Source organism: Theropithecus gelada, chromosome 5 (assembly GCF_003255815.1).
Source record: "Theropithecus gelada isolate Dixy chromosome 5, Tgel_1.0, whole genome shotgun sequence".
Taxonomy (NCBI): Eukaryota; Metazoa; Chordata; class Mammalia; order Primates; family Cercopithecidae; genus Theropithecus; species Theropithecus gelada.
The window spans coordinates 2,618,805-2,632,346 of record NC_037672.1 but is presented as its reverse complement, the minus strand read 5'-3'; the positions used below and the strand labels follow the sequence as shown (position 1 = coordinate 2,632,346).

Sequence of the window (13,542 nt, the reverse complement as noted above, 5' to 3'; positions counted from 1 at the left end):
TTTTTTTTTTTTTTTTTTTTTTTGAGACAGAGTCTCACTCTGTTGCCTAGGCTAGAGTGCAGTGGTGTGATCTCAGCTCACTGCAACCTCCAGCTCCCTGGTTCAAGTGATTCTCCTGCCTCAGCCTCCCAAGTAGCTGGGATTACAGGCCTGTGCCACCATGGCTGGCTAATTTTGTACTTTTAGTAGAGACGAGGTTTTTCCATGTTGGCCAGGCTGGTCTGGGAACTCCTGACCTCAGGTGATCCATCCGTCTTGGCCTCCCAAAGTGCTGGGATTACAGGCATGAGTTGCTGTGACTGGCCCTATTTACTAAACCATTCTTGTTTTTGGAAAATAGTTTTTATTTAAAAACATGCTATTGATCTTAACATGTAATCAGTTAAGAATATAAACCACCTATGACTCAGCAATTTCTTCCATTTATAGACAACAGAATGTCATGTGTGCTCCACGATCGGCAAGATTTGGAAACAACTAAAATGCAACATGTTCATAAAGGAAGACGGCATCTAGCAATGAAAATAGAGAAACAAGATTATGACTCTCAGACACAATGCTGAGCAAAATAACACATACAGTATGATTACATTTCTGTAAAATTCAAAACACCAGAAAAACTGTACTACAATGTTTGTGGGTAGATGCTCAAGTGGTATAACTAACAAAGAAGAGTAAGAGTGAGGACTGGGAGCAGGCGGCAAGTGTGAACTTGGTGCAACACGGTAATGACTGGAAGGGGTTCAAGAAGGGATCTGGGTTAAGGGCAATGCTTGATTTCTGACCTGCATGGTAGCAGAAACAATCCCACATCTATTTCTTTTTTTGAGACGGAGTCTCGCTCTGTCGCCCAGGCTGGAGTGCAGTGGCGCGATCTCTGCTCACTGCAAGCTCCATCGCCTTCCGGGTCCACATCATTCTCCTGCCTCAGCCTCCCGAGAAGCTGGGACTACAGGTGCCCACCACCACGCCCAGTTAATTTTTATATTTTTAGTAGAGACGGGGTTTCACCGTGTTAGCCAGAATGGTCTCAATCTCCTGACCTCGTGATCCGCCCGCCTGGGCCTCCCAAAGTGCTGGGATTACAGGCGTGAGCCACCACGCCCGGCAACCCCACATCTATTAACCATTACAGTAAGTGACAAGGATTGATTTCACCATTTAAGATACAGACTCTCGGCTGGGCATGGTGGCTCACACCCGTAATGTCAGCACTTGGAGAGGCCAAGGCTGTAGGATCGCTTGAGCACAGGAGTTCAAGACCAGCCTGGGCAACACAGTAGGGACCCATCTCTACAAAAACTTTAAAAAAATAAATAAATAATTAGCCAGGACTGTTGGCATGCAACTGTAGTCCCAGCTACTCGGGAGGCTAAGCTGGGAGAATCACTTGAGCCCAGGAAGTCGAGGCTGCAGTGAGCTGTTTTCGCACCACTGCACTCCAGCCTGGGTGACAGAGTGAGACCTTGCCATCAAAAAAGAAAAGAAAAGAAAAAGAAAAAGAAAAGAAAAAGAGAGAGAAAGAAAGAGAGGAAGAGAGGAAGAAGAAAGGGAGAGGAAGAAGAAGAAAGGAAGAAAGAAAATAAAGAAAAAAGAAAAGAAGAAAAGAAAGAAGAAAAGAAGCAGACTCTCAGTTAAAACCACATAGTCTACCTCTATATATACTGCATGAGAACACCTAAACAGACTAACACAAAGAAGTCAAAATTAAAAGGATGTGCAGATGTGCAAAAAAAAAAAAGAATGGGAGGGAGCTCCCACAGCTACACAAACGGAAAACAACACCCTTCAGGAGAAAGGCATGACCACAGATGGGTCCATGCAGTAACAGGAATGATACACGAAGACTTAATAATTTTAACCTGTATTCTACCCAGCACCGTCTTGAAACACGTAAAGCAAAAACAGGAATTTTTTAAGGAAGAAAGGAAAAAGACACATTCATAGTAGGAGATTTTAAATATCACTCAGAAATTGACAGATTAAGCACAAAAAAGTAATAAAACCACAGAAATACAGAATGATTTAAGAACACAATTAATGAGGCCCTGAGCCTTCCACTTAAACTCAGAGAAAACATTATTTTCCAGCACAAACTATTTTTTAAAAAGTAACTATGTATCAGAACTAGCAAATACAGCTGATTAATAAGGAATCACTATAATACAGACCATGATTTTCAACTATAACAGTGTTAAATTAAAAGTCAGTATGATTAAAAGTAATTCAAGTGGCTGCACGTGGTGGCTCACGCCTGAAATTTCAGCACGTTGGGAGGCTGAGGCGGATCACCTGAGGTCAGGAGTCTGAGACTAGCCTGGCCAACAAGGTGAAACCCTGTCTCTACTAAAAATACAAAAATTAGCCAGGCGTGGTGATACATGCCTGTAATCCCAGCTGCTCGGGAGGCTGAGGTATGAGAATCACTTGAACCCAGAAGACAGAGGTTGCAGTGAGCCAAGATCGTGCCACTACACTCCAGTCTGGGTGACAGAGTGAGATTCCGTCTCAAAATAATAATAATAATAATAATAATAATAATAATAATTCAAGAGATGTGTGTTTGGATACTTACACATACTTCTAAATAATTCACGGGTGAAAACAGAATAATAAAAATTAGAAAATAATGAAAATCGGCCGGGTGCAGTGACTCATACCTGCAATTCCAGCACTTTGGGAGGCCAAGACGGGTGGATCACGAGGTCAGGAGATCGAGACCATCCTGGTTAACATGGTGAAATCCCACCTCTACTAAAAATACAAAACAAATTAGCCGGGCGTGGTGACAGGCACTTGTAGTCCCAACTACTTGGGAGGCTGAGGCAGGAGAATGGCGTGAACCCGGGAGGCGGAGCTTGCAGTGAGCCGAGATTGTGCCACTGCACTCCAGCCTGGGTGACTGAGCAAGACTCCGTCTCAAAAAAAAAAAAAAAAAAATTAGCCGGGCGTGGTGGTGCATGCCTGTAATCCCAGCTACTGGGAGGCTGAGGCAGGAGAATGGCTTGAACCCAGGAGGCAGAGGTTGTGGTAAGCCAAGATCACGCCACCGCACTCCAGCCTGGGCAACAAGAGCGAAACTCCCTCTGCAAAAAAAAAAAAAAAAAAAAAAAAAAAAAAAAAAAGCCAGGTGCGGGGGCTCAAGCCTGTAATCCCAACATTTTGGGAGGCCGAGGCGGGCAGATCACAAGGTCAGGAAATTGAGACAATCCTGGCTAACACGGTGAAACCCAGTCTCTACTTAAAAAAAAAAAAAAAAAAAAAACCCAAAAAATTAGCTGCAGGCGCCTATAGTTCCAGCTACAGGGGAGGCTGAGGCAGGAGAATGGCGTGAATCCGGAAGGCGGAGCTTTCAGTGAGCCAAGATGATGCCACTGCACTCCAGCCTGGGTGACAGAAAGAGGCTCCTTCTCAAAAACAAACAAACAAACAAAACAAAACAAAACAAAAAAAAAAAACACACATGACACATGGCCGGCCTCATGCACTTTGGGAGGCCAAGGTGGGTGGATCACCCGAGGTCAGGAGTTCAAGACCAGCCTGGCCAACGTGGTGAAACCCAGTCTCTACTAAAAATACAAAAATTAGCTGGGTTGGTGGCACGTGCCTATAATCCTAGCTACTCAGGAGGCTAAGGCAGGAGTATCATTTGAACTCATGAGGTGGAGGTTTCTGTGAGCCGAGATCATGCAATTATACTCCAGCATGGGAGATAATAGCGAAACTGTCTTAAAAAAAAAAAAATAATAAAAAAAAAAATAAAAAAAGAACAGAAAATCTCTAGAGGAAGATTCAAGCATCTGCCAACAGTGGAAGCCTCTGGGAAGGCAAAGAGGATAAAGAAAGAGAGCCAGAGGAAACTAACTTTGCACTGTTCTCTTTTGGGCCTCTAAAAAAATCTTTTTAATATCACATTCACCAGAGCATTAACTAATCAAATATTAATATACAGCACGTATATTAATTTTATATACATGCTATTTTATAATGCATGTATATAAAGTAGCAACAATTGCCTGGGTGCAGTGGCTCACGCCTGTCAACCCAGTACTTTGGGAGGCCAAGGCGGGAGGGTCACTTGAGGTCAGGAGTTTGAAACCAGCCTGAGCAACACGGCAAAACTCTGTCTCTACTAAAAATACAAAAATTAGCTGGGCACAGTGGTGCATGCCTGTAGTCCCAGCTACTCAGGAGGCTGAGGGGGAGGTTATAGTGAGCCAAGATCACACCACTGCATTCCAGCCTGGGCAACAGAGCAAGACTCTATCTTAAAAATAATAGGCCGGGCGCGGTGGCTCAAGCCTGTAATCCCAGCACTTTGGGAGGCCGAGGCGGGCGGATCACGAGGTCAGGAGATCGAGACCATCCTGGCTAACATGGTGAAACCCCGTCTCTACTAAAAATACAAAAAACTAGCCGGGCGTGGTGGCGGGCGCCTGTAGTCCCAGCTACTCCGGAGGCTGAGGCAGGAGAATGGCCTGAACCTGGGAGGCGGAGCTTGCAGTGAGCCGAGATCGCGCCACTGCACTCCAGCCTGGGTGACACAGCGCGAGACTCCGTCTCAAAAAAAAAAAAAAAAAAATAATAATAATAATAATAATAATAATAAAAAGCAGTAATTAATTAAATAGACAAAGTAAAAGCATTTTAAAAGTTAAAAACTGCTTCTTTGAAAAGACAAAACTGATAGACCTTTTTTTGGGCTTTTTTTTTTTTTTTTGAGACAGAGTCTCAGCTCACTGCAAGCTCTGCCTCCCAGGTTCACGCCATTCTCCTGCCTCAGCCTCCCCAGTAGCTGGGACTACAGATGCCCGCCACTATGCCTGGCTAATTTTTGTATTTTTGGTAGAGACGGGGTTTCACCTTGTTAGCCAGGATGGTCTCGATCTCCTGACCTTGTGATCCACCCACCTCAGCCTCCCAAAGTGCTGGGATTACAGGCGTGAGCCACCATGTCTGGCCTATATATATTTTTTTATATAGACAGAGTCTTGCTGTGTTGGCCAGGTTGGTCTTGAACTCCTGGCCTCAAGCAACCCTCCTGCTTCGGCCTCCCAAAGACTAGGGTCAGAAGTGTGAGCCACTGTGCTGGGCCAAAACTGACAGACTTCTAACAAAACTAGTTTAAAAGAAAAAGAAAGCAAGCACAAATAATGAGAAATAAAAAGTCGCTGGGCATGGTGGCTCAGGCTTGTAATCCCAGCACTTTGGGAGACCAAGGTGGGCAGATCACCCGAGGTCAGGAGTTAGAGAACAGCCTGGCCAACATGGTGAAACCCAGTCTCTACTAAAAATACAAAAAAATTAGCTGGGCGTGGTGGTACGTGCCTGTAGTCCCAGCTACTTGGGAGGCTGAGTCACCAGAATCGCTTGAATCCGGGAGGCAGTGGTTGCAGTAAGCCGAGATCGCACCACTGCACTCCAGCCTGGGTGACAGAGCGAGACTCCATCTCAGGGGGAAAAATACAAAAAAAAAAAAAGAATAAAAAGTCAAATCTACAAATCAGGTAGGAAGTGAAAAGAGACCATTACACAAAACTTTACACCAGTAACTCTGCCAATTTTTCTTTTTTTCTTTTTTTAAAAGGGATAGGGTCTCACTGTGCTGCCCAGACTGCAGTACACTGGTGCTATCATACCACACAACAGCCCAGAACTCCTGGGCTCAAGTGACCCTCCTGCCTCAGTCTCCTGTGTAGACGGAACTACAGGCATGTGCCACATCGGCCGGCAACTCTGACGATTTCTTAGAATATAACTTACCAAAACTAACTTGACAAGATTTTAACCATTAAAGAAAGTGAACCACAACTTTAAAATCTATCTAGAGACACACATGGCTGTGAAGGGGAGGTGAGGCCAAAGGTGGGTCATTCATAAATGAGTAGCCCCAGAGTATTTGCATTCCACTGGTCATGGGCCAAGGCAGAGGAAAACAATAATCAAAGCAACAAAGTCTTGAGGAAGATGAAAACAGATAGGCACTTGAAAGCCCAGTGGGGGTGGGCCTTGGAGACGAAAGAGAGGAGAAAATGCCCTCAGCTATGGGGTTTTGGAGGTGATACAGGAAGGTGCCCAACGTTAGCTTTGATTTTCTCCCTGAAGCATGAAGGTCAATAGCTGAGCTGAGCAAGGGGTGGGTAAAGAGGGTACAGGTAGTCTAACAAGCAAGGAAAAGGAAGGGTTCCTGCCAAGGAGTTTAGGGAGGTACTTAAGCCAGAAAAACGCACTAGATGCCTATGCATGGCTTGGAGTCATGAAATTATTAGGAGGAAGCAGTAAACTGAGGCCAGCAATTTTCTCCAGGCATATTCTGCCACATGGAGGGAAGAGATAGGGCTGGACCAGCATAACCAAAAAAAGTTCAGGGCCTTTGCCTGAGAGCCATGGAAGAGCCACAGTGTCAAGTCAGGGAACGCAGGCTCCTAGAAGTGAGGTCAGGGAGACATGATAAACAGAACAGGAATGGAATCCATGGACTGACAGGGATGGATGAGGTCAAAGAACTATGGCAGGTCGGGCACAGTGGCTCACGACTGTAATCCCAGCACTTTGGGAAGCCAAGGTAGGTGGATCATTTGAGGCCAGGAGTTTGAGACCAGCATAGCCATCATAGCAAAACTCTGTCTCTACTAAAAATACAAAAATCAACCAGGTGTGGTGTTGCACGCCTATAGTCCCAGGTACTTGGGAGTGTGAGGCATGAGAATCGCTTGAACCCAGGAGGCAGAGGTTGCAGTGAGCCAACATTGCACTACTGCACTCCAGCCTGGGTAACAGAGCGAGACTGTGTCTCAAAAAAAACAAAAAAACAAAAAAAAAAAGAAAAGAAAAAAGAAAAAAAAATTAGCCAGGTGTGATGGCACATGCCTATAGTCCCAGCTACTTGGGAGGTTGAGGCACGATAGTCTCTTGAACCCAGGAAGTGAGGCTGCAGTGAGCTGAGATCATGCCACTGCACTCCAGCCTGGGCAACAGAGCAAGATTCTGTCTCAAAAAAAAAAAAAAAAAAAAAACTGTGGCAAGAGAAGAAGCAAGTGAGCTACAAAGACAATGATCAAGATGAAAATTTGAAATGGAGATTTCTTAGGTTTCCAGACATGACAATGTCTAGGACATGATGCTAGGATGGGTCAGTCTTGGAAGAAGAGGTCTCCAGAGAAATCTGCAACATGCAACTGTCAGGTAGGATTCAAGAGAAATTCCCACCAGTATTCTCCTACAACTGCTGGTAACAGAATGCTTATCTAGAGGACAGCAATTCAGACCCACTTCCCCTCTGGATGCAGCAAGTGGAGGGAGGGCGAGCCCTGACCCCAAGGATGAGCCAGAGCAGGACAAATGATAAAATCCTATCTCTGGGCCATTGGAGGGCTGAAGTGACCAGGCTGCCGGAGGGAATTACACAACAAACTGCAGCAGCCCCTCCAGGGAGAACGGGACACACTTACTGTTTCACCTTTGGCAGAGGAAGGAAAGTGGAAGGAGGCCATAAAAGTGGTTAGAAAAAAACAGCTGAACTTTAAACAAATTCTGAAAGGTTGAGAGTGTCAAGTGTGGGAGTTTAACTCCTGGAAAGCCCCAAAAGAAACGTTCCTACTCATTCCCAGGAGACCTGCACCCAAGTCTCCAGGCTAATACACTAGCTGAGAGGAAGGGAACATGCCTTTCTCCTTGTCCTGGAGAAAGGCATGTGCCACACACAGGCCAGGACCAGCACAAGACACGGGGCCGGTCAGACCCCTGCAGATACAAGGCAGAGTCTGGCTGCCACCGGGCAGAGACAGGCTCTCTGGGAAAGCTGCCCCCAAGGCCGTGAGCACAGAGCTGCCCAAGAGTCAGGCTAGAGGAGGGCACTGAGAAGGTGCCACCATCGGAGAGCTTGCCAAGGAGGCAGTAGAAAGAAACTCCCCTCTACAGGCCCACACAAGCACACACAGTGCTAGAGACAGCCCAGCTGATGCCGACTGGACTGACCTGGCCTCCCAGGTGCACAACAGGAAACAACTTCAGCCTGACGCTCTCTGCACACTGTCTGGCATGTGACCAAACAGAACAAGAGAAACAGAAAGCAAGAACCAATAATGTTTAAGGAAGAGATAATACCAATTCTAACCAACTTCCAGAAAGGAGAAGAAACGGGAACACATTCCAACTCATTTTATGAGGCCCCAAAGACCACTACAAGATAAGAGGCCTACAGACAGATAGCCTTCATGAGCACAGATGCAAAAATCATTAACATAACTTTAGCCAATCAATCCAGCAACACATAAAAAGGATGTCCACAGAAAGAAAAATAATATTCATAGCAGCTTTTTTCAAAGTAGCCCAAATGTGGGAGCAACACAAACATCCATCAATTAATTGGTGAATGCATAAATTGGTTTATCTGTACAATTACTCAATGAAAAAGAGAAACTACGGATGCATGCAACATTTTGGATGACTCTCAAAAGCATCATGCAAGTTACAGAAGTGCACGTGACACTCTGGAAAAAGCAAAACTGTAGGAACAAAAATCAGGTCAGGCTGGATGCGGTGGCTCATGCCTATAATCACTATGGGAGGCAGAGGCAGGCAGATCACGAGGTCAAGAGATCGAGACCATACTGGCCAACATGGTGAAACCCCGTCTGTACCAAAAATACAAAAATTAGCTAGGCGTGGTGGTGGCGGGCGCCTGTAGTCCTAGTTACCGGGGAGGCTGAGGCAGAAGAATTGCTTGAACCCGGGAGGCAAAGGTTGTAGTGAGCCAGGATAGTGCAACTGCACTCCAGCCTGGGTGACAGAGCGAGACTGTCTCAAAAAAAAAAAAAAAAGAAAAAAATTCAGGTCGGTGGTTAACAGAGGCTAGGGCGGGGAAAGGGAAGTGACTACCAAGAGGAACAAAAGAACTTTATGGGATGATGCAAATGTTCTGTAGCTTAACTATAGTAGTGAACATTTTTTAAGCAAAAAAAAAGTGAATCTTAATGGAAGGTAAATTATATTATTTTTTTAAAGGCCAGCTCCAACAAAGAAGCCGACCTACAAAGCAACAGATGGTCTGAGTCCACAAACACAGGTCAGCACTACACCTCTGCTGTTCCCAAGGTCACTGTTTCTGGTGAGGACAGAAACGCTCATTTGACATACTATCCATTACCAAGACAAGCCAGGGGCTGGGAAATGAGATCCTCCCCCAACCCAGGCAAGATGAACTGCAGGGAACCATAGGCACTTCCACTGGCCTCTGAACCAGGGCAAACAGCAGAAGCTTGTTCCCAAGGGCAGAGGCAGGCTAAAATACAAGAGCCTGGCTGGAATTGGAAGAAGAGCTGACAAAGTTTAAGGAGAAAACAAACAAAAAAAACACCACAAAAAGCAAAGCAAATGGTATTGGTAAACAAACGAACGAAAACCACACAAAGAAAACCATAAAAATAGCTGCCTTTGTGGAGTTTATATTCTAATGAAGAAGAAAGCAAACCAAATGAGTAAGTAAAATACATAGTATGTTAGAAATAAGTGCTAGTGCTGGGCACGGTGCCTCACGCCTGTAATCCCAGCACTTTGGGAGGCCGAGGTGGGCAGATCACAAGGTCAGGAGATCGAGACCATCCTGGCTAACACGGTGAAACCCCATCTCTACTAAAAATACAAAAAAAAAATTAGCTGGGCGTGGTGGCGGGCGCCTGTAGTCCCAGTTACTAGGGAGGCTGAGGCAGGACAATGGCATGAACCTGAGAGGCGGAGCTTGCAGTGAGCCAAGATCGCGCCACTGCACTCCAGCCTGGGTGCCACAGCGAGACTCCGTCTCAAAAAAAAAAAAAAAAAAAAGCAAGAAATAAGTGCTAGGAAGAGAAGTACAGCAGGAAAGGGGGACGTGTGGGAGGGACCAAGTGAGAAAGTAATTCAGACAATGAGACCCCAAGGATAGAAACTGGCCCTGGAGATGGAGCACGCCTCTAAGGCCAGAAAAGATGGAAACCCACACCAGGCAGTGGGGACATGCTCTTCAGACTGTCACCAGGACTTCCCCAAGGCAGTTCTGCAGGAGAAAACAGAGGAGCAGGGAATGCACATGCTTCCTGGCTGCACATAGCAAGGTATCAGAAGGAAAAGAAGAGCTCAGACAATAATTAGCCACTTGCAAGCAGAAATCAAAGGGCACAGAAGAGCCCTAGAATGTGGGACCTCACACAGCTGCAAAAGCCAACTCCTTCCAGATCCCAAACAGCACATGTGAAAGCCTGCCCGGAACAAGAGCCCACCAAAACTCCATCCGGTCAAAGATGAGAGTAAGGGTGTGGTCTTCCCAGCCAAGCCTGCTGGCCTTGCTGTGGCCTCCAAGAGGCTGAAGCGGCACAAACAAGTAAAGGGGAAGGCCAGGCTTAAGAGCTGCCTCGGATAAAGAATTAACCTGCATGTCGAATTGCCGAGAACTAAACACATGAAAACTGTACTCCCTTTTCAAGAAACTGCACCACTAAAGAAATACTAAGCTCAAAGCCAAAAATCACCCTTCAGGGCCACAAAGCTTGACGACTGAATTATGCCCAGACAAGGAAGGCAGGTGTCCTGCCACCTACTGCAGTGTCGGCAGGGAAGACCAGGAGGAACAGACTAGAAGGTGGTGCAGGAGGGAGTGCCCTCTGAAGCAAAAGCAAATCCATTTCTTTCACTGCCAGCTGGCCCCATAACCTGGGGTCGGGGGAGCCAACACCCTGCGCTGCCTGTGCTGGCAGCCACTCACCACTGGCTGGTCAAGGCCGCCATGCCTCTCCTCCTTCTCCACGGTCCTGCGGCAGTCCGGGCACACCCATAGCGGCAGGTGCAGCACACTGTTGCCCTTGGGAGCCATGGAAAGGGCCAATTTGCTCGCAGTCTTAATTCCACTCTCTAAGAATGAGGAGTCTTTCCGTTCACTTCTGCACAGAAGACAATAATCCCCAGCGGGGTAGGGTGGTGTCCTATGATTCATGCCAAAACTAAAAGGAGTCTGGAATAGAAAAAAAAAAAAATTCTATTTTCAAAACCTCGTCTATAAAGCCAATATTAAAATACATGTATAGTTGTAAAACTAAAACTAAAATGCATGTGTATGCTTATATACAGAAACATAAAATAGGACATTTATTGAATAAAACTAAACCTAATGTTCTAGAAATTCATAATACTTCAAATAAAACAGTGCCATAAAAAAAATCTTAGATAGTACGAGTTAGAAAATTGTCCAATTAACCCCTTCACCTTGACTTCTGTATTACTTTTCCACCACATGTTAGAAATTATCAGCCTCAATTTTCAGACTGTTTACCAGAACTGGTTACCACCAACAAAGTCTGAAACCACTATTCTAGAGGCGTCTGTATACCAGGGCTCAGGCCCAAGATGGCAATTCTGGCTTAAGTGTGTCTGCAGATCTAAACCATCTCTGAGGTGGGCTGTCCAAATTCCAGATTCAAGATAAACAGGGAAATGATGGCAGCTGCACATCCAAGGCCCAGCCTCCCATCCAGGCCCAGCAATAATGATGCTGAGCTCATCTCCTATCACCTGATGTAAATAAACATCTGCATTTTCAAATAGGTCCTACAATGTGGGGCAAGGGGAAGAGGCCTTAGAGGTAGAAGAAAAAGGCAAGATTATTATACCTTAAAACCTCTCAAAAGATAACCACCCACTCTATCAAAAAATAAAATAAAATTAGCCTTTAAAACACAAATACAGAAAAAGAAACTGAAGGCTGGGCACAGCAGCTTACGCCTGTGATCCCAGCACTTGGGGAGGCAGAAGTGAGATATCATTTGAGCTCAGGAGTTTGAGACCAGCCTTGGTAACACAGCAAGACTTCGCCTCTACAAAATATCCAACTATTAGCCAGGCGTAGTGGTGCACACCTGTAGTTCCAGCTACTGGGGAGGTTGAGGTGAGAGGATTGCTAAAACCCAGCAAGTTGAGGCTGTAGTGAGCTGTGATCACGCCACTGCACTCTAGCCTGGGTGAGAGGGCAAGACGCTGTGTCAAAAGAAAGAAAGGAAAGAAAGGAAAGGAAAGAAAGGAAGGAAAGAAAAAGGAAAGGAAAGGAAGAAAAGAAAGAAAAGAAAGAAGAGAAAAGAAAAAAGAAAAGAAAGAGAGAAAGAAAGAGAGAAAGAAAAAAAGAAAGGAAAAAAAGGAAAGAAAGGAAAGAAAGGAAGAAAGGAAGAAAGAAAGAAAGAAAAAGAAAGAAAGAAAGAAAGAATCGGTCCATCCAGCCTGGCCAACATGGTGAAACCCTGTCTCTATTAAAAACACAAAATTAGCCGGGCGTGGTGGTGTGCACCTATAATCCCAGCTGCTCAGGAGGCTGACACAGGAGAATCGTTTGAACCAGGAAGGTGGAGGCTGCAATGAGCCGAGATCACGCCACTGCATTCCAAACTGGGCGACAGAGCAAGACTCAGTTTCAAAAAAAAAAAGACAATAAAAAAAGAAAAAGAAAGAAACTGAGTCTCACACGCCTGGAAATGGGGGTAAAGTCCCAAGGTCAGCAAGTGTGGGGCTGGAGGGGGAGACACAAGATTTTAACCCCTATCAACCCAATCCTAAGACGGGTCCTTCACACAGGGCTACCTCTGCACCTTAGGAGGAAGCCCCCTTGAACTCTGAGGAGAGGCTGGAGAGACGCACTCCCAGGGAGCAGGGCAAAGGGAAGCCTCGCCTGGCATTCCAGAGGCAGCCAGAACCAGGGCACACAGTGAGGTGGAGGGGTGAGAGAACCCCCGCTGGTCTCTCCTGCCATGTGGGGTGCCCTTGCTGCAGGACATGCCAGGTGAGAAGAGAGCAGACCTGGCTGAGGCTGTTCTGGCTTTTCAGTCTCCATCTCCACCCAAAAGCTTCTCCAAGGCCGGCCAGCCCCACAGCTCTTCCCACAGCCTCGAGCTGTCTCCCTATCCCGCCACCCAGTGGTATTCAAAAGGACCCAGTGTGCATGACAGATTGGCCCCTCAACGGCCACTGAGGGCTCTCATTTGGACACCAGGCTCCATTCTTAAGACTTCCTGCTGACTGGCAGGAAGCACATATTTAAACAAGGGGCTGAATATATAAGTAAATGAATTAGTGATTGAAAGAATGAACGACAACACCAGCAAGACTCAAAAGATGTTCATATATATTCTCACGTTTCCATGACCCAGTGATCAAAACTGCTGACTCCTGTTACATCCACAGGGTTCAGAGTTTTCCCGAACCCAGCTCAGCAGCCATCCTGAGCTCAATGTTCGGGGCACAGGGGCAGAGAACTGGGTCCTACCTCCCCACAGTGTCCTAGGGAGCGCCAGACTACTCAAACCACTGAGTACCATGAGAATCCATGTATTTTTCCATACCAACAAATCCCAAAAACCTAAATGATGACCCCCCCCCCCAAAAAAAAAAAAAAAGCACATCGATTTACCCCCATATAAAGCCATCTCTTTCCCTCAGGTCTTAGAAAACAGCTCCCATTGCTGGCAGAACAGCCACACCCATGAGAGCTTTCTGGCCTGCCCTTTTAATCACAGAATGAGATGCTGG

At 46.1% G+C, this 13,542-nt stretch overlaps 1 protein-coding gene across 1 annotated transcript in view; it reads right to left on the bottom strand.

The window, feature by feature from the left end:
• FAM193A (family with sequence similarity 193 member A) overlaps positions 1–10,982 on the bottom strand; it is a 138,720-nt gene extending 127,738 nt beyond the window's left edge. The window contains exon 1 of the mRNA XM_025386199.1: positions 10,739–10,982. Coding sequence (XP_025241984.1) covers positions 10,739–10,966 — 228 coding nt within the window. The 5' untranslated portion in view covers positions 10,967–10,982. The remainder of the gene's footprint in view (positions 1–10,738) is intronic.
• Positions 10,983–13,542: the final 2,560 nt, after the last annotated feature.